The sequence below is a fragment of the Pecten maximus genome, chromosome 7 (genome assembly GCF_902652985.1).
Source record: "Pecten maximus chromosome 7, xPecMax1.1, whole genome shotgun sequence".
Lineage (NCBI taxonomy): Eukaryota > Metazoa > Mollusca > Bivalvia > Pectinida > Pectinidae > Pecten > Pecten maximus.
Window position 1 is genome coordinate 5397478 of NC_047021.1, and position 23303 is coordinate 5420780.

Genomic DNA, 23303 nt, shown 5'->3' on the forward strand with positions numbered 1-23303 from the left:
GTAACAGACTATAACTACCTATCAACACACCTATGTAAACACCCCACCCTGACGAGAGTTGGTGTTCGGGGAAGACCCGAAGAAGGCTCGGGGAAGACCCCAAGAAGAGTACACGAGCTCATATGGTAAAATATTTGTCGAGAGTAAGAGTTGTTTCCCTTGAGTGTAAGAGGATCTTCACTGTATATTTGTATTTTGTCTAGTGTAGTTGTTTTCTTACCTAGTAAATTGTTAACCACCGACTGGGTTATCGTCGTGTCTGACAACACCTATTACAATAAGAGTTAAGTTCATCATTAATGACAATACCTGAGATCTCGACAAAGCTACTGTCAGAATCAGGACGTTTTCAGTTTTGGCGTTGTGATCACCTATCAACAGATTATTGCTAACATTAGGTTAAAACTCAAATAGTTTATTTTCTATTTCACTAAACACTTCAGAGGACGAAAATCGGGAGTTTTCAGGCAGTCTATAGGTACAACCTATAAATGTTGTATATTAGTTATTACAAGTAAATAAATAAATGATGTAAATTATATATCGTATTCCGCTATGGCGTGTCAAACGTTGCAATATTCAATAATTGTATATATATATCTATATATATAATACAAAACATTTATGTGCAATAATTTTAGATATATGTGCAATACAAAATATAAATGCAATAAAAATATTTATAAAAAATAAACTATATTTATCCGCAATATTTATATTTGTGTTTTTAAAATAGTTACAAATATATATGCAATAAAAACATATGTATATGCAATAAAAAATATATGTTAGAAAAAATATATTTGCGCAATAAATATATTTTATTGCACAAAATATTTTTATTGTACATGTATACAGAGACATATATACAGATATATATGTCTCTGATGTATATATATATATTATTGCACAAAATATTTTTATTGTATATATATATATATATCTATATTATTTCACATATATTTACAATTATTGCACATACGTTTTATTAAAGTGTCACGTATCACAATTCAATGTTGTTTCGGTCTGACGACAGACGATTGTTCAGACACGCCGTACATTTCAGTGTACGCATGGGTAGACATGACCTACAAGGTATGAATGACATAACAGAATTGAGTAAGCCCACAACGACTACCATTGTAGGAGCCTTAGCAGCATGATTTGACGATGGCCAAGATAGAAAACGAACAGTTATGGCGGTTTGTCTTGGCCGGTATCTCCAACATGAGCGCTGCTACAAGTAAGTATACATTTTATAGCCCAACATTATAAGATCTACTGAATCCACGGCGTCCACATCTTCACACACACGTTACACACACACACCATCACACATACACACACTGACGCCTGTTCTTATTACGGTCCGCCTGTCATTTGTGTTGTTATTTTGACGGAATGTCGAAAGTGGAACCTATGGTGGAACTTATGACGTTCTTTTTAAATACATGTATCCCTAAAATGGAGTAGAACCAGGCCCTGATGGGGCTGGCTACTGGTAAATACGTATTCTATTTATAGTATATAGTATACATATAAGAGAGTGTCGAGTAAGATTGGAGAAAAATAACAAAATGGTTTGTAATCAATGATGAACCCCTTGACTTTACGTGGTTTACTTGTTAAGGGATAATTACAGAAACACTAAAAACAGATATTTCAATATGAAATTATTGGAATTTGATACGATGACCAGAGACATATATAGAGAATATGGTCTTGTTTATCGTGCACATTGTTGTCATTTATCCGTATTCTCGAAAACCCCATAGGGACTTTTCGAAAATTGGAGATTCCCGCCGATCTTTCCTGCGGTGTGCTGGACTTTCAGGGCGATCTCGATAAGGGATATGCTTGAGTGGTCACGAATAAAGGGAGTCACCACTTGACGGGAAAATAGCGATGTTACTTATCTTTCTATATATGTCTCTGATTATACCGGGTATATCTCACATAACATAGATGAGTCTGACAGAGGGACGGTCGGACTAACCCAAACTTCGTTGTGAGGGATATTCTACTACAAAAAATGACGTGTATAACGAAAGGCCGTATGTGTTTCTCCGACAAATTTTTACTGAATTATGTTTTGGAGGAAATAGGCGACTTCTATGGATTGAATAGAATGTGGATGTTACAAGATACAGGGGATTCTATTTCATGTATAAATATTTGCTGGGTAGGGCTGTTTAAGACCTAGTTTGATATTTCACACGTCTGGCTTATGACCACAGACGTGTCCACCAGCGCACTTAACATTCAAACACTGTACCTTAGAGATTATCAAGTGCTATAAAATGATGCGATATCTCGCATAACATTTAAATAATATAAAGAAAAACAACAGTGGGTTTGAAGTGTATATCTCACACAAAATTTAGATAAAGAAAATAAAAGTGGTTTTGAATTGTATATACAGAAATCTACAGTAAAATATCAACATGGTTCTGTTCAAATCAAACTGGTCTCCATCGCTTGGGCGTTAATAATTATATCAAACGTACTAGCAAAATGATCTAAAACCAACTTCGACAAGCTGTACCAACTGACACTTTGAATCTTTCTTTGGGTGGTCCAAATGTAATAATAATATTACAAATGTAAAGAGTCTGTACCAATGTATAGAGTCTGTACCAATGTATGGAGTCAATGTATGGAGTCTGTACCAATGTATGGAGTCAATGTATTGAGTGTGTACCAATGTATGGAGTCTGTACCAATGTATGGAGTCTGTACCAATGTATGGAGTCTGTACCAATGTATGGAGTGTACCAATGTATGGAGTGTGTACCAATGTATGGAGTCTGTACCAATGTATGGAGTCTGTACCAATGTATAGAGTCTGTACCAATGTATGGAGTCTGTACCAATGTATGGAGTCTGTACCAATGTATGGAGTGTGTACCAATGTATGGAGTCAATGTATGGAGTCTGTATCAATGTATAGAGTCTGTATCAATGTATAGAGTCTGTACCAATGTATGGAGTCTGTACCAATGTATGGAGTCTGTACCAATGTATGGAGTCTGTACCAATGTATAGAGTCTGTACCAATGTATAGAGTCTGTACCAATGTATGGAGTCTGTACCAATGTATGGAGTCTGTACCAATGTATAGAGTCTGTACCAATGTATGGAGTCTGTACCAATGTATGGAGTGTACCAATGTATGGAGTTTGTACCAATGTATGGAGTCTGTATCAATGTATAGAGTCTGTACCAATGTATAGAGTCTGTACCAATGTATAGAGTCTGTACCAATGTATAGAGTCTGTACCAATGTATGGAGTCTGTACCAACGTATGGAGTGTACCAATGTATGGAGTGTGTACCAATGTATGGAGTCTGTATCAATGTATATAGTATGTACCAATGTATAGAGTCTGTACCAATGTATGGAGTCTGTACCAATGTATAGAGTCTGTACCAATGTATAGAGTCTGTACCAATGTATGGAGTCTGTACCAATGTATGGAGTGTACCAATGTATGGAGTCTGTACCAATGTATAGAGTCTGTACCAATGTATAGTGTGTACCAATGTATAGAGTCTGTACCAATGTATGGAGTGTGTACCAATGTATGGAGTGTGTACCAATGTATGGAGTCTGTATCAATGTATAGAGTCTGTATCAATGTATAGAGTCTGTACCAATGTATGGAGTCTGTACCAATGTATAGAGTCTGTACCAATGTATGGAGTCTGTACCAATGTATAGAGTCTGTACCAATGTATAGAGTCTGTACCAATGTATGGAGTCTGTACCAATGTATGGAGTCTGTACCAATGTATGGAGTCTGTACCAATGTATGGAGTCTGTACCAATGTATAGAGTCTGTACCACTGTATGGAGTCTGTACCAATGTATAGAGTCTGTACCAATGTATAGAGTCTGTACCAACGTATGGAGTCTGTACCAACGTATGGAGTGTACCAATGTATGGAGTCTGTACCAATGTATAGAGTCTGTACCAATGTATAGTGTGTACCAATGTATAGAGTCTGTACCAATGTATGGAGTCTGTACCAATGTATGGAGTGTGTACCAATGTATGGAGTCTGTATCAATGTATAGAGTCTGTATCAATGTATAGAGTCTGTACCAATGTATGGAGTCTGTACCAATGTATAGAGTCTGTACCAATGTATGGAGTCTGTACCAATGTATAGAGTCTGTACCAATGTATAGAGTCTGTTCCAATGTATGGAGTCTGTACCAATGTATGGAGTCTGTACCAATGTATAGAGTCTGTACCAATGTATGGAGTCTGTACCAATGTATGGAGTGTACCAATGTATGGAGTGTGTACCAATGTATGGAGTCTGTATCAATGTATAGAGTCTGTACCAATGTATAGAGTCTGTACCAATGTATAGAGTCTGTACCAATGTATGGAGTCTGTACCAACGTATGGAGTGTACCAATGTATGGAGTGTGTACCAATGTATGGAGTCTGTATCAATGTATATAGTATGTACCAATGTATAGAGTCTGTACCAATGTATGGAGTCTGTACCAATGTATAGAGTCTGTACCAATGTATAGAGTCTGTACCAATGTATGGAGTCTGTACCAATGTATGGAGTCTGTACCAATGTATAGAGTCTGTACCAATGTATAGTCTGTACCAATGTATAGAGTCTGTACCAATGTATGGAGTGTGTACCAATGTATGGAGTGTGTACCAATGTATGGAGTCTGTATCAATGTATAGAGTCTGTATCAATGTATGGAGTCTGTACCAATGTATGGAGTCTGTACCAATGTATAGAGTCTGTACCAATGTATGGAGTCTGTACCAATGTATGGAGTCTGTACCAATGTATGGAGTCTGTACCAATGTATGGAGTCTGTACCAATGTATGGAGTCTGTACCAATGTATGGAGTCTGTACCAATGTATAGAGTGTGTACCAATGTATAGAGTCTGTACCAATGTATAGAGTGTGTACCAATGTATAGTGTCTGTACCAATGTATAGAGTCTGTACCAATGTATAGAGTCTGTACCAATGTATAGAGTCTGTACCAATGTATAGAGTCTGTACCAATGTATAGAGTCAATGTATAGAGTCTGTACCAATGTATAGAGTGTGTACCAATGTATAGAGTCTGTACCAATGTATAGTCTGTACCAATGTATGGAGTCTGTACCAATGTATAATCTGTACCAATGTATGGAGTCTGTACCAATGTATAGAGTCAGTACCAATGTATAGTCTGTACCAATGTATGGAGTCTGTACCAATGTATAGAGTGTGTATCAATGTATAGAGTGTGTACCAATGTATAGAGTGTGTATCAATGTATAGAGTGTGTACCAATGTATAGTCTGTACCAATGTATAGAGTCTGTACCAATGTATAGAGTGTGTACCAATGTATGGAGTCTGTACCAATGTATAGAGTGTGTATCAATGTATGGAGTCTGTACCAATGTATAGAGTGTGTACCAATGTATGGAGTCTGTACCAATGTATAGAGTGTGTACCAATGTATGGAGTCTGTACCAATGTATAGAGTGTGTACCAATGTATAGAGTCTGTACCAATGTATAGTCTGTATCAATGTATAGAGTGTGTACCAATGTATGGAGTCTGTACCAATGTATGGAGTCTGTACCAATGTATAGAGTCTGTACCAATGTATAGAGTCTGTACCAATGTATAGTCTGTACCAATGTATAGAGTCTGTACCAATGTATAGTCTGTATCAATGTATAGAGTCTGTACCAATGTATAGAGTCTGTACCAATGTATAGTCTGTATCAATGTATAGAGTCTGTACCAATGTATAGAGTCTGTACCAATGTATGGAGTCAATTCATAGAGTGTGCATCAATCGATAAAGTATATTCTAAATCATGTTTTGATTTAGTGACGCCGTGACCTTTGACCTTGACAATTTTTTACAACTTGGTTCAATGCTTTTTGATTGGCTTACACTTAAAGGCCACTTGGTAAAAAAAGGAAATGGTAACACACAAACAGGACGAAAACAGGACGACGCAATTATTTTGTGTTCATGATGTGTTTTTTTTTATAGATTTCTATCATATTATTGCTTTGAGAATAATAACATTGATATTTTTATTTGAGAATAATAACATTGATATTTTTATTTGTTACGATTTATAATATTTCGACACATTTCCGAAACTGTCAGTTTTGCATGTTATTAAGCGGCATTTCACTTATTAACGTATCCTTATAATGCTCATAATTGTTTTATATTGTGGTAGAAGTAGGTCACACACACTCGGTTGTGTGGCCTCTATTTCTATAACGGTGTGGTCACATTTGATAATTAGCAACCATTCTTTCCGTTGTTTCGATTTACTAGGATTGCTCGCCATGATTGTTTGGGTTATATTGTTAATGAAATTGCTTTATACACGTTTTAACCGTCATACTTCAGGTTAGACTAGAGTTTGGTGAACACTAACAAAATATACCCATGATTACAATTACAGTCACAAATCCCGTGGACGTCATCAAGATACGTATGCAACTAGAAAATGAGCTGGCATCACAGAAAGGAATCGAGATACTCCGAAACCGGTACTACGACGGCTTCATCAAGGGCGGAGTGAGGATCGTTAGTGACGAAGGAGTCCGTGGGCTGTATAAGGGGTGGGTAACATCGTCATAGACGAGGGAATCAGGGGGCTGTATAAGGGGTGGGTAACATCGTCATAGACGAGGGAATCAGGGGGCTGTATAAGGGGTGGGTAACATCGTCATAGACGAGGGAATCAGGGGGCTGTATAAGGAGTGGGTAACATCGTCAGTGACGAGGGAAACCATGGACTGTATAAGGGGTGGGTAACATCGTCAGTGACGAGGGAGTCCGTGGACTGTATAAGGGGTGGGTAACATCGTCATGGACGAGGGAGTCCGTGGACTGTATAAGGGGTGGGTAACATCGTCATAGACGAGGGAATCAGGGGGCTGTATAAGGGGTGGGTAACATCGTCATGGACGAGGGAATCTAGGGACAGTATAAGGGGTGGGTAACATCGTCATAGACGAGGGAATCCAGGGACTGTATAAGGGGTGGGTAACATCGTCATAGACGAGGGAATCAGGGGGCTGTATAAGTGGTGGGTAACATCGGCATAGACGAGGGAATCCAGGGACTGTATAAGGGGTGGGTAACATCGTCATAGACGAGGGAATCAGGGGGCTGTATAAGTGGTGGGTAACATCGGCATAGACGAGGGAATCTAGGGACAGTATAAGGGGTGGGTAACATCGTCATAGACGAGGGAATCAGGGGCTGTATAAGGGGTGGGTAACATCGTCATAGACAAGGGAACTCAGGGGGCTGTATAAGGGGTGGGTAACATCGTCATAGACAAGGGAACTCAGGGACTGTATAAGGGGTGGGTAACATCGTCATAGACAAGGGAACTCAGGGACTGTATAAGGAGTGGGTAACATCGTCATAGACGAGGGAATCAGGGGGCTGTTTAAGGGGTGGGTAACATCGTCATAGACGAGGGAATCAGGGGGCTGTATAAGGGGTGGGTAACATCGTCATGGACGAGGGAAACCATGGACTGTATAAGGGGTGGGTAACATCGTCATGGACGAGGGAATCTAGGGACTGTATATGGGTGGGTAACATCGTCATGGACGAGGGAATGTAGGGACTGTATATGGGTGGGTAACATCGTCATGGACGAGGGAATGTAGGGACTGTATAAGGGGTGGGTAACATCGTCATGGACGAGGGAACTCAGGGACTGTATAAGGGGTGGGTAACATCGTCATGGACGAGGGAATGTAGGGACTGTATAAGGGGTGGGTAACATCGTCATGGACGAGGGAATCAGGGGGCTGTATAAGGGGTGGGTAACATCGTCAGTGACGAGGGAACTGAGGGACTGTATAAGGGCTGGGTAACATCGTCAGTGACGAGGGAACTCAGGGCCTGTATAAGGGTTTGGTAACATCGTCATGGACGAGGGAATCCAGGGCCTGTGTAAGGGGTGGGTAACATCGTCATGGACGAGGGAACTCAGGGCCTGTATAAGGGGTGGGTAACATCGTCATGGACGAGGGAACTCAGGGCCTGTGTAAGGGGTGGGTAACATCGTCATGGACGAGGGAATCAGGGGGCTGTATAAGGGGTGGGTAACATCGTCATGGACGAGGGAACTCAGGGCCTGTATAAGGGGTGGGTAACATCGTCATGGACGTGGGAACTCAGGGACTGTATAAGGAATAGGTAACATTGTCAGTGACGAGGGAATCCAGGGACTATATAAGGGGGAGGGTAACATCGTCAGTGACGAGGGAACTGAGGGACTGTATAAGGGGTGGGTAACATCGTCATGGACGAGGGAAACCATGGACTGTATAAGGGGTGGGTAACATCGTCATGGACGAGGGAATCAGGGGGCTGTATAAGGGGTGGGTAACATCGTCAGTGACGAGGGAACTGAGGGACTGTATAAGGGCTGGGTAACATCGTCAGTGACGAGGGAACTCAGGGCCTGTATAAGGGTTTGGTAACATCGTCATGGACGAGGGAATCCAGGGCCTGTGTAAGGGGTGGGTAACATCGTCATGGACGAGGGAACTCAGGGCCTGTATAAGGGATGGGTAACATCGTCATGGACGAGGGAACTCAGGGCCTGTGTAAGGGGTGGGTAACATCGTCATGGACGAGGGAATCAGGGGGCTGTATAAGGGGTGGGTAACATCGTCATGGACGAGGGAACTCAGGGCCTGTATAAGGGGTGGGTAACATCGTCATGGACGTGGGAACTCAGGGACTGTATAAGGAATAGGTAACATTGTCAGTGACGAGGGAATCCAGGGACTATATAAGGGGGAGGGTAACATCGTCAGTGACGAGGGAACTGAGGGACTGTATAAGGGGTGGGTAACATCGTCATGGACGAGGGAAACCATGGACTGTATAAGGGGTGGGTAACATCGTCATGGACGAGGGAATCAGGGGGCTGTATAAGGGGTGGGTAACATCGTCAGTGACGAGGGAACTGAGGGACTGTATAAGGGGTGGGTAACATCGTCAGTGACGAGGGAACTCAGGGCCTGTGTAAGGGGTGGGTAACATCGTCATGGACGAGGGAACTCAGGGCCTGTATAAGGGGTGGGTAACATCGTCATGGACGAGGGAATCAGGGGGTCGTATAAGTGGTGAGTAACATCGTCATGGACGAGGGAATCCAGGGCCTGTATAAGTGGTGGGTAACATCGTCAGGAAGAAGGGGATCAGGGGGTCGTATAAGTGGTGGGTAACATTGTCAGTGACGAGGGAACTCAGGGCCTGTATATTAGGGGTGGGTAACATCGTCAGTGACGAGGGAATCAGGGGGCTGTATAAGGGGTGGGTAACATCGTCATGGACGAGGGAACTCAGGGCCTGTGTAAGGGGTGGGTAACATCGTCATGGACGAGGGAACTCAGGGCCTGTATAAGGGGTGGGTAACATCGTCATGGACGAGGGAATCCAGGGCCTGTATAAGTGGTGGGTAACATCGTCAGGAAGAAGGGGATCAGGGGGTCGTATAAGTGGTGGGTAACATCGTCAGTGACGAGGGAACTCAGGGACTGTATAAGGGGTGGGTAACATCGTCAGTGACGAGGGAAACCATGGACTGTATAAGTGGTGGGTAACATCGTCATGGACGAGGAAATTCAGAGACTGTATAAGGGGTGGGTAACATCGTCAGTGACGAGGGAACTCAGGGCCTGTATAAGGGGTGGGTAACATCGTCATGGACGAGGGAACTCAGGGCCTGTATAAGTGGTGGGTAACATCGTCAGGAAGAAGGGGATCAGGGGGCTGTATAAGGGGTGGGTATCATCGTCATGGACGAGGGAATCCAGGGACTGTATAAGTGGTGGGTAACATCGTCAGGAACGAGGGAATCTCGGGACTGTATAAGGATGGGTAACATCGTCAGTGACGAGGGAATCCAGGGACTTTATAAGGAATAGGTAACATTGTCAGTGACGAGGGAATCCAGGGACTATATAAGGGGGAGGGTAGACGATGCTACCTGGGGACTGTATAAATGGTGGGTAACATCGTCATAGACGAGGGAATCAGGGGGCTGTATAAGTGGTGGGTACCATCGTCATAGACGACGGAATCCAGGGACTGTGTAAGGGGTGGGTAGAAAATTTGTTTTCGTGCGATACCTATTTAATCACCCAACTTTCTTTGCAAGCGACACATCAACTTCTGCGGGGAATGAAAAAGATGATTATTATAATGGTTTCCCACTGTATATATTTCCTATTACAGTCGAATCTGTCCAAACGACCATCTCTATTTAGCGACCCTCTGTTCTAAGCGACCATTTCAATTCCTCCCGAGCGTTTTCGCTATATATTTTAACTTGTATATAAAACATTTCTCCCGTTGTAGAAGATATATTTTCTATTATATAATATATGTTTCCCACTGTATAAGATATATTTTCTATTATATAAAACATGTCTCCCGTTCTATAAGATGTATTTTCTACTACATGTATATAAAACATGTTTCCCGTTCTATAAGATATATTTCCCTTTATATATACAAAAAAAATGTAATACGTTCTCCATAATATAAGGTATATCTCGATACAAATTGTATTAAATAAGAGATATTTCTCATCATATAAGATATATGTCCCATTATATAAGATATTTGAACTTGAAACATCTAGCATTCTAATTGAACATTAAATCATACAAAATCACCAGGAACAGACAATTTCCATCCTAGAATATTGAAAGAAACAGCGGATATTATAAAAGTCCCTTTGTGCGAAAATATTTAACTGCTCATTGTAGACAGGAGAACTTCCTAATAGTTGGGAGGAAAGTTGGGTTACTTCGATCCACAAGAAAGAGGACAAGAAAATGCCAGGGAATTGTAGACCAGTTAGTTTAACTAGCATTATATGTAAGATAATAGAACAGATTGTTAGGACAAGAATAATGGCTCATCTGGAAAACAATAATCTCCTTAGTAGACATCAATATGGATTCGTAAAAGAAAGGTCGACAGTTTTGCTGTTATTGAAAGTTATTGATGAATGGACAGATGTTTTAGACCAAGGAGGATTAATCGAAACCGTATACCTAGATTTCATGAAAGCGTTTGATACGCTTCCACATCTATGGCTAATCAGCAAATTAAAAGCATACATACACTGTATTATCATAGGAAACAATCCATTGGGTGCAAACCTTAATAACTGGTCGGAAACAGCGAGTATCGGTAAATGGAGAAATGTCTAAATAGTTGGTGATTCGGGATTCCCCAAGAAGTATTTTTGGATCGACACTCTTTGCGATATAATATATCAATGCCTCCCCGGAAAACAGTAATGCATCCACGTATTTATTCACAGATGATACTAAAAATTTAATAACAACAATCTTCAGAATGATCTAGATCAGCTCCAAAAATTGTCAGACCAATGGCTTTCAAAATTCAATCCAGACAAGTGTAGTTTTTAAGCTAGGAAAGAAATTCATCAACATGTCTCAACATTTATACCAAGACACACCAAAAGGAAGAGTTGCGACCATACTTTAGAAAGTAACAAGGGAAAAGAATCTCGGAATTACAACTGATAGCAACCTTCAGCGAACATATTCACGATATTGTCATCAAGGAAAATAAAATAATAGGGGACCATTCAAAGAACCTACACATATTTGGATACTACGACTTTCTGTCTTCTATGTAAAGCACTTGTAAGGCCTTTTTTATAATATGGGGCTTGGATTTGGGCCTTATATTTGTAGAATACTATAAATGAATGAGAAAATATCCAAAAGAAGAGCACCTAAACAAATACCAAGAATTGTTGGATCCAAGCTGCATAAATAAGTTCTTAAATTACCTACACTGAAACATAGAAGGCTAAGGAGAGATATGATTCAAGTAATTAATGAAACGGAGAAGAAGACTGAACGTGAGGAAATATTCGTTTAGGGAGCGAATTGTCAATCACTGGAACTCTCTTGTCTGATGCTGTGGTTACCGCACCAACAGTCAAAACATTTGAATCCCTTATTAGATAACCACTGGGGACAAACATAATGCTACTTCAACCACGAGATCAAAATGATAATGAAGTTTATATCCATATTCGAGACGTCAGCATGTAAACATTTTATTATACTTTTAAGATCTGGATATGTAGGCGTAAATGTCTACGTCCATTATTATCATTATTATATTTTTCGATTATATCAGATATACAATTAGAAATAACAAATATCCCTAGGATAATTAAAGTCACTTACAGATACGTAAACCTTTGGTATGTTGTAGAGTGGTGCCCTCACTGATGAGAGAGGGAAGTTATAGTACAATTCGTATAGGAGCGTACGAACCTGTCAAGGTCCTGTTTGGCGCAACCGATCCAGCTCACACACCATTGTGGAAAAAGATATGTGCTGGCGCCCTTACTGGTATGTTGATATTTCAAAAGTAAACTTTTTTGTCTTTTATCAATCTTATTTACTGTTCAAATTGCTGTCTTTAATCTGGGCACCACTTTTATTACATTTATTGTCGTTTTAGGGGCTATAGGGAGTTCCATTGCAGTTCCCACGGATCTGGTCAAAGTGAGAATGCAAGGCTGTACAAAGTTGGTAGGAGAAACATCAAGGTACCGCAGCACGTTTTCAGCCTTCGCGGAAATTATACGTGAGAATGGCATGCGTGGCCTGTATGTGGGAGTAGGTCCAACGGTAAAAAGGGCTGCTATACTCACCGCTACACAGGTAAGTTAATCCGCGTGTTCTGAAACGTAACAATTTAATACTTAATATTTACGTAAAAAGTTTCACACGTAAAAGATGTTTTATACCTACAGTATAATAACCCTTTTACATTCATAATACGAAGTGAAATGATAAACACTTCAACCTCACAAGGACGAGCGGAACGTTCTAAACAAAGTCAATCGTTGAGGACCTTCTGAGTCGTTCTCTTACAAATGTCTCGTTTTGGGCTTTTGGTGACGTCTTTGAAGAGTGTGTCATACTATTTAACTAAGAATTTTCCTTAGTTCAGTATTGTTTTTTTTATCAAAATTTTACGGGAATTCCTCAACATAAGAAAGGTTGAATAAACCTTGTCATGTATACCACAGGTAAATAAGAGCAGCCTGATTTCCCTCAATAGGTTCCGACATATGATCACACCAAACACACGATTCTGAATGCTGGTTGGATGACAGAGGGCGCCCCTCTCCACGTGGTGTCGTCAATGGTGGCGGGCTTTATGACGGCGTTAACTACGTCACCAGTAGACGTGGTGAAAACGAGGGTAATGAACCAACAACAAAACAGTGAGTACAGACATTGGACGTGGTAACGATACAGACATTGGACGTGGTAACGGTACAGACATTGTTCGTGGTAACGGTACAGACATTGGACGTGGTAACGGTACAGACATTGTTCGTGGTAACGGTACAGACATTGTTCGTGGTAACGGTACAGACATTGGACGTGGTAACGGTACAAACATTGGACGTGGTAACGGTACAGACATTGTTCGTGGTAACGGTACAGACATTGGTCGTGGTAACGGTACAGACATTGGACGTGGTAACGGTACATATATTGGTCGTGGTAACGGTACAGACATTGGACGTGGTAACGGTACAGACATTGGACGTGGTAACGGTACAGACATTGGACGTGGTAACGGTACAGACATTGTTCGTGGTAACGGTACAGACATTGTTCGTGGTAACGGTACAGACATTGTTCGTGGTAACGGTACAGACATTGTTCGTGGTAACGGTACAGACATTGTTCGTGGTAACGGTACAGACATCGTTCGTGGTAACGGTACAGACATTGTTCGTGGTAACGGTACAGACATTGTTCGTGGTAACGGTACAGACATTGTTCGTGGTAACGGTACAGACATTGTTCGTGGTAACGGTACAGACATTGTTCGTGGTAACGGTACAGACATCGGACGTGGTAACGGTACACACATTGTTCCTGGTAACGGTACAGACATTGTTCGTGGTAACGGTACAGACATTGTTCGTGGTAAGGGTACAGACATTGTTCGTGGTAACGGTACAGACATCGGACGTGGTAACGGTACAGACATTGTTCGTGGTAACGGTACAGACATTGTTCGTGGTAACGGTACAGACATCGGACGTGGTAACGGTACAGACATTGGACGTGGTAACGGTACAGACATTGGACGTGGTAACGGTACATACTTTGGACGTGGTAACGGTACAGACATTGTTCGTGGTAACGGTACAGACATTGGACGTGGTAACGGTACAGACATTGTTCGTGGTAACGGTACAGACATTGTTCGTGGTAACGGTACAGACATTGTTCGTGGTAACGATACAGACATTGGTCGTGGTAATAGTACAGACATTGGACGTGGTAACGGTACAGACATTGGACATGGTAACGGTACATATATTGGACGTGGTAACGGTACATATATTGGTCGCAGTAACGGTACAGACATTGTTCGTGGTAACGATACAGACATTGGACGTGGTAACGGTACATATATTGGACGTGGTAACGGTACATGTATTGGTCGTGGTAACGGTACAGACATTGTTCGTGGTAACGATACAGACATTGGACGTGGTAACGGTACATATATTGGTCGTGGTAACGGTACAGACATTGTTCGTGGTAACGATACAGACATTGGACGTGGTAACGGTACATATATTGGTCGTGGTAACGGCACAGACATTGGACGTGGTAACGGTACATATATTGGTCGTGGTAACGGCACAGACATTGGACGTGGTAACGGTACAGACATTGGACGTGGTAACGGAACATACATTGGACGTGGTAACGGTACAGACATTGGACGTGGTAACGGTACAGACATTGGACGTGGTAACGGTACATATATTGGTCGTGGTAACGGCAGACATTGGACGTGGTAACGGTACATATATTGGTCGTGGTAACGGCACAGACATTGGACGTGGTAACGGTACAGACATTGGACGTGGTAACGGAACATACATTGGACGTGGTAACGGTACAGACATTGGACGTGGTAACGGTACAGACATTAGACGTGGTAACGATACTGACATTGGTTGTGGTAACGGTACAGACATTGGACGTGGTAAGGGTACAGACATTGGACGTGGTAACGGTACAGACATTAGACGTGGTAACGGAACATACATTGGACGTGGTAACGATACTGACATTGGACGTGGTAACGGTACATATATTGGTCGTGGTAACGGTACATATATTGGTCGTGGTAACGGTACAGACATTGGGCGTGGTAACGGAACATACATTGGACGTGGTAACGGTACAGACATTGGACGTGGTAACGGTACAGACATTGGACGTGGTAACGGAACATACATTGGACGTGGTAACGATACTGACATTGGTTGTGGTAACGGTACAGACATTGGACGTGGTAAGGGTACAGACATTGGACGTGGTAACGGTACAGACATTAGACGTGGTAAGGGTACAGACATTGGACGTGGTAACGGTACAGACATTGGTCGTGGTAACGGTACAGACATTGGACGTGGTAACGGAACATACATTGGACGTGGTAACGATACTGACATTGGACGTGGTAACGGTACAGACGTTAGACCTGGTAACGGTACAGACATTGGACGTGGTAACGGTACAGACATCGGACGTGGTAACGGTACAGACATTGGACGTGGTAACGGTACAGACATCGGACGTGGTAACGGTACAGACATTAGACGTGGAAACGGTACAGACATTGGACGTGGTAACGGTACAGACATTGGACGTGGTAACGGTACAGACACTGGACGTGGTAACGGTACAGACATTGGACGTGGTAACGATACTGACATTGGACGTGGTAACGGTACTGACATTAGACGTTGTCACTAATTGGTGGATTGTAATATGTACACAGACAGGAGGACTAATTGGTAGATTGTAATATGTACAGACAGAAGCACTAATTGGTGGATTGTAATAGGTACACAGACAGAAGCACTAATTGGTGGATTGTAATAGGTACACAGACAGAAGCACTAATTGGTGGATTGTAATAAGTACACAGACAGAAGGACTAATTGGTATATTGTAATATGTAGACAGGAGGACTAATTGGTATATTGTAATATGTACACAGACAGGAGGACTAATTGGTGGATTGTAATAGGTACACAGACAGAAGCACTAATTGGTGGATTGTAATAAGTACACAGACAGAAGCACTAATTGGTGGATTGTAATTTGTACACAGACAGGAGGGCTAATTGGTATATTGTAATATGTAGACAGGAGGGCTAATTGGTATATTGTAATATGTACACAGACAGGAGGACTAATTGGTAGATTGTAATATGTACACAGACAGGGGGACTAATTGGTAGATTGTAATATGTACACAGACAGGAGGACTAATTGGTAGATTGTAATATGTACACAGACAGAAGGACTAATTGGTAGATTGTAATATGTACACAGACAGGGGGACAAATTGGTGGATTGTTATATGAACAGACAGGAGGACTAATTGGTAGATTGTAATATGTACAGACAGGTGGACTAATTGATGGATTGTTATATTTACACACCGAGGATGCATTGGTGGATTGTAATATGTACACAGACAGAAGGACAAATTGGTGGATTGTAATATGTACACAGACAGAAGGACAAATTGGTGGATTGTAATATGTACACAGACAGAAGGACTAATTGGTGGATTGTAATATGTACAGACAGGGGGACTAATTGGTGGATTGTAATATGTACACAGACAGAAGGACTAATTGGTGGATTGTAATATGTACACAGACAGGGGGACTAATTGGTAGATTGTAATATGTACACAGACAGGAGGACTAATTGGTAGATTGTAATATGTACACAGACAGGAGGACTAATTGGTAGATTGTAATATGTATACAGACAGGGGGACTAATTGGTAGATTGTAATATGTACACAGACAGGTTGACTAATTGGTAGATTGTAATATGTACACAGACAGGGGGACTAATTGGTAGATTGTAATATGTACACATACAGGAGGACTAATTGGTAGATTGTAATATGTACACAGACAGGTTGACTAATTGGTAGATTGTAATATGTACACAGACAGGGGGACTAATTGGTAGATTGTAATATGTATACAGACAGGAGGACTAATTGGTGGATTGTAATATGTACACAGACAGAAGGACTAATTTGTAGATTGTAATATGTACACAGACAGGGGGACTAATTGGTAGATTGTAATATGTACACAGACAGGGGGACTAATTGGTAGATTGTAATATGTACACAGACAGGGGGACTAATTGGTAGATTGTAATATGTATACAGACAGAAGGACTAATTGGTAGATTGTAATATGTACACAGACAGGGGGACTAATTGGTAGATTGTAATATGTATACAGACAGGAGGGCTAATTGGTAGATTGTAATATGTACAGACAGGTGGACTAATTAATGGATTGTTATATTTACACACCGAGGATGCATTGGTGGATTGTAATATGTACACAGACAGGAGGACTAATTGGTAGATTGTAATATGTACACAGACAGGGGGACAAATTGGTGGATTGTTATATGAACAGACAGGAGGACTAATTGGTAGATTGTAATATGTACAGACAGGTGGACTAATTGATGGATTGTTATATTTACACACCGAGGATGCATTGGTGGATTGTAATATGTACACAGACAGAAGGACAAATTGGTGGATTGTAATATGTACACACCGAGGATGCATTGGTGGATTGTAATAAGTACATAAACAGGTCTTTACCACTATACATTTCATTGCTGGTTATTAATCGTATAACATTTTGTTTTGCAGATAAAATGTACAAGTCAGCGTTTGACTGTTTCTTTAAGACACTTCGTTCCGAAGGTCTACATGGGCTGTACAAAGGCTTCATCCCTAACTGGATGAGGATCGGACCACATACCACCATCGCCTTCTTCATCTTTGAGCAACTCCGGAGTATTGTTGGTATAGATCCTATATAATATACAGCCTAGTGATATGATTTTAATGTTAATTTGGTTTCTGCACATGACTGTTAATACCGGCAATGTATACCTGGTATTTAGAAGCTGGATTCAGTGTATAGGGATGTAATGTTAGGACCTGGATTCAATGTAAGGGGACGTAATGTTAAACACACAGATATTTGTGCATTATTCCGATAAATACCTCAGATATGAATATAACTGCATGTTTGATATATCAGATATATATATTGTCATCGCAATGGCAGACATTTTGTTAGAGTGTAATCATCCCAGAGTGAGGAAGATTAAGCCCAATATAGATCAAATATGATAATTGATAATTGTCGCATTGTAAGAGAAATTTAGTCGCGTAATGTAAGATATTTCAGCCCTGTATGATTGTGGCAATGTACGATAATTCAGCCCTGTATGATTGTGGCAATGTAAGATGATTTAGATCTGTATGATTGTGGCAATGTAAGATATTTCATCCCTATTTGATTGTGACAATGTAAGATATTTTTGCCCTGTATGATGTGGCAATGTAAGATGATTTAGATCTGTATGATTGTGGCTATGTAAGATATTTCATCCCTGTATGATTGTGACAAAGTAAGATATTTCATCCCTATTTGATTGTGACAATGTAAGATATTTTCGCCCTGTATGATTGTGGCAATGTAAGATGATTTAGATCTGTATGATTGTGACAATGTAAGATATTTCAGCCCTGTATGATTGTGGCAATGTAAGATGATTTAGATCTGTATGATTGTGGCAATGTAAGATAGTTCAGCCCTGTATGATTGTGGCAATGTAAGATGATTTAGATCTGTATGATTGTGGCAATGTAAGATAGTTCAGCCCTGTATGATTGTGGCAATGTAAGATGATTTAGTTCTGTATGATTGTGGCAATGTAAGATGATTTAGTTCTGTATGATTGTGGCAATGTCAGATATTTCATCCCTGTATGATTGTGACAATGTAAGATATTTCATCCCTGTATGGTTGTGGCAATGTAAGATATTTCATCCCTGTATGGTTGTGAAAATGTAAGATATTTCAGCCCTCTATGATTGTGGCAATGTAAGATATTTCATCCCTGTATGAATGTGGCAATGTAAGATGATTTAGTTCTGTATGATTGTGGCAATGTAAGATATTTTCGCCCTGTATGATTGTGGCAATGTAAGATATTTTCGCCCTGTATGATTGTGGCAATGTAAGATATTTTCGCCCTGTATGATTGTGACAATGTAAGATAATTTAGCCCTGTATGAATGTGGCAATGTAAGATAATTTAGCCCTGTATGAATGTGGCAATGTAAGATGATTTAGTTCTGTATGATTGTGGCAAAGTAAGATATTTCAGCCCTGTATGATTGTGGCAATGTAAGATATTATCGCCCTGTATGATTGTGACAATGTAAGATATTATCGCCCTGTATGATTGTGACAATGTAAGATATTATCGCCCTGTATGATTGTGACAATGTAAGATATTTCAGCCCTGTATGATTGTGGCAATGTAAGATATTTCATCCCTGTATGATTGTGGCAATGTAAGATAATTTAGCCCTGTATGATTGTGACAATGTAAGATATTTCATCCCTGTATGATTGTGGCAATGTAAGATGATTTAGTTCTGTATGATTGTGACAATGTAAGATATTTTCGCCCTGTATGATTGTGACAATGTAAGATATTTTCGCCCTGTATGATTGTGACAATGTAAGATATTTCATCCCTGTATGATTGTGGCAATGTAAGATAATTTAGCCCTGTATGATTGTGGCAATGTAAGATATTTCAGCCCTGTATGATTGTGGCAATGTAAGATGATTTAGTTCTGTATGATTGTGGCAATGTAAGATATTTCAGCCCTGTATGATTGTGGCAATGTAAGATATTTTCGCCCTGTATGATTGTGGCAATGTAAGATGATTTAGTTCTGTATGATTGTGACAATGTAAGATATTTCATCCCTGTATGATTGTCGCTATGTAAGATATTTCATCCCTGTATGATTGTGGCAATGTAAGATATTTTCGCCCTGTATGATTGTGACAATGTAAGATATTTCATCCCTGTATGGTTGTGAAAATGTAAGATATTTCAGCCCTGTATGATTGTAGCAATGTAAGATATTTCATCCCTGTATGATTGTGGCAATGTAAGATGATTTAGTTCTGTATGATTGTGGCAATGTAAGATGATTTAGTTCTGTATGATTGTCGCTATGTAAGATATTTCAGCCCTGTATGATTGTGGCAATGTAAGATATTTCAGCCCTGTATGATTGTGACAATGTAAGATATTATCGCCCTGTATGATTGTCGCTATGTAAGATATTTTCGCCCTGTATGATTATCACAGGTACTTTTAGTCCTGTATGATTATCACAGGTACTTTTAGTCCTGTATGATTACCACAGGTACTTTTAGTCCTGTATGATTATCACAGGTACTTTTAGTCCTGTATGATTACCACAGGTACTTTTAGTCCTGTATGATTACCACAGGTACTTTTAGTCCTGTATGATTACCACAGGTACTTTTAGTCCTGTATGATTACCACAGGTACTTTTAGTCCTGTATGATTACCACAGGTACTTTTAGTCCTGTATGATTACCACAGGTACTTTTAGTCCTGTATGATTACCACAGGTACTTTTAGTCCTGTATGATTACCACAGGTACTTTTAGTCCTGTATGATTACCACAGGTACTTTTAGTCCTGTATGATTACCACAGGTACTTTTAGTCCTGTATGATTACCACAGGTACTTTTAGTCCTGTATGATTACCACAGGTACTTTTAGTCCTGTATGATTACCACAGGTACTTTTAGTCCTGTATGATTACCACAGGTACTTTTAGTCCTGTATGATTACCACAGGTACTTTTAGTCCTGTATGATTACCACAGGTACTTTTAGTCCTGTATGATGACCACTTCTTGTCTTTGTTACATTTTATAGGAAATTTGAACTTTGCACGTTCTATCAATCTTACAGAGATTTTAATACTTCAAGTCTCGGCCACGTTCTATCAATCTTACAGAGATTTTAATACTTCAAGTCTCGGCCATGAGATTATCCAAGAACATTGAGTTATTATTTACTTTGTTAAAAAAAAAAGGAAGGTGGACCTACAATACATAACATTGAGCAATGAACTATTATCTATCGATTATCATAAGATTAACTCATTCAATGCTAAGTGTTCAATATGGTTTAAATCTTGAGTGGATAAGATGAAGTTGGGCAGGTATATGGGGTATTGTACGGTTTACCAGGATAACTTGAGTAGGTGAGATGAAGTAGGGCTGGCCTATGGGGTATTGTACGGTTACCAGGACAACTTAAATAGATGAGATGAAGTAGGGCAGGTCTATGGGGTATTGTACGGTTACCAGGATAACTTAGATAGGTGAGATGAAGTAGGGCTGGTATATGGGGCATTGTACGGTTTACCAGGATAACTTGAGTAGGTGAGATGAAGTAGGGCTGGTATATGGGGAGACTGAATACCCATTAATACATACATTTGTACTACACGATCTCCTGTTTGTTATAACCATTCAAATATATCGTATGTTTGTTTTTCTTTCGCTTTTTAAACAATATTTTTAAAATGAAGATAAATGTGATTATACGCGGCTGGGAATATTTTAATGTAGAAAATTACGTTTGCATACCATTTCATTCTAGACTTTTACCTCGATATTGGCGGTTACTGCTTTATTTATTTTTTTACAATGTATTATTTCAACATTATCCACAATTATATGATGTAATTATATGATATTGATGTAATTATATGATATTGATGTAATTATATGATCTAATTATATGACATTGATCTAATTATATGACATTGATATAATTATATGATGCATTCATATGAAGTAATCATATGATGTGATTCTATGATGTATTTTTATGATGTAATTATATGATGTAATTATATGATGTAATTATATGATGTATTTATATGATGTAATCGTTTGATATAATATGATGTCAAACAGACTGCAGTAACATACATGTCATTTATCAATGTAATGATTCTCATTGATTCGCATTTCAATGTAAGAAAAGTTCGAGTCTCTTTTATTTTGAACAATTTTTAGACTTCAAGTTGATTTAAAACTCGAGAACACGATTTTGATGCATATACATGTACCCTCTTTGATTTGCCTTTTATTTATACTGTATTTAGTTTTACATACTGAATAATTTGATATTATTTGGTGTAATTTATTACGGATTTCTTTTATAATGTTTTTGTTGATTTATTAATGACAGAGGCGTCTGTATTTACGTTGACGTCTTATTTTGATAGGATATTGATTGACAGATGTGTGTATTGACGTCTTATTTTGATAGGAATATATATATAGTGTCTATATTAAATGGTGCTCTTTATCTGTGTCTGTATACAACCCTCTAACATCGAGTTTACTTATCTTTTAACAAGTAAGCATACGACCTATGATATATGCACATATAGATTATAATTTGGTGTAGTACATGGCCAAGTGACACCTATGTGAATTAACTGGATTTGTTTCAGTTCAAACACCGTGGTTTTCTGTTTGAAATGTATTCGAATGACTTCAGGGACATTACATACATTAGTATATGTATACAGAAATGTTGAATAAATCCTTGTTTTGAGATGTTGAAATATATCTGCTATTATATTTACGCTAGCCAAGAGCTGTTTCACTTCATGATGGATGGCTGATTAAACACTGTCCATGGTACCAATCATTTTATGAGTACTGCTTACGCAATACATGTCCCCTCTTCCTGCTCCTACACCCAATGGTGATAGTGTTATCAAGAGAACTATCCAGACACCATCCCTCTACAGACCCTTACACGCTATCAAGAGAACTATCAGACACCATCCCTCTACAGACCCTTACACGCTATCAAGAGAACTATCAGACACCATCCCTCTACAGACCCTTACACGCTATCAAGAGAACTATCAGACACCGTCCCTCTACAGACCCTTACACGCTATCAAGAGAACTATCAGACACCATCCCTCTACAGACCCTTACACGCTATCAAGAGAACTATCAGACACCATCCCTCTACAGACCCTTACACGCTATCAAGAGAACTATCAGACACCGTCCCTCTACAGACCCTTACACGCTATCAAGAGAACTATCAGACACCGTCCCTCTACAGACCCTTACACGCTATCAAGAGAAATATCCAGACACCATCCCTCTACAGACCCTTACACGCTATCAAGA

General features: G+C 39.8%; 1 protein-coding gene across 1 annotated transcript; it reads left to right on the forward strand.

The window, feature by feature from the left end:
* The first annotated feature begins 1081 nt into the window (after positions 1-1081).
* Positions 1082-22717, forward strand: LOC117331412 (mitochondrial substrate carrier family protein ucpB-like). The gene is made up of 6 exons (XM_033890117.1): positions 1082-1243; positions 6474-6633; positions 12317-12456; positions 12569-12771; positions 13175-13340; positions 17867-22717. Exons 1-6 carry the CDS (start codon positions 1171-1173, stop codon positions 18037-18039), a joined length of 915 nt encoding a protein of 304 aa, XP_033746008.1. The 5' UTR covers positions 1082-1170; the 3' UTR covers positions 18040-22717.
* The last annotated feature ends 586 nt before the right edge of the window (positions 22718-23303 follow it).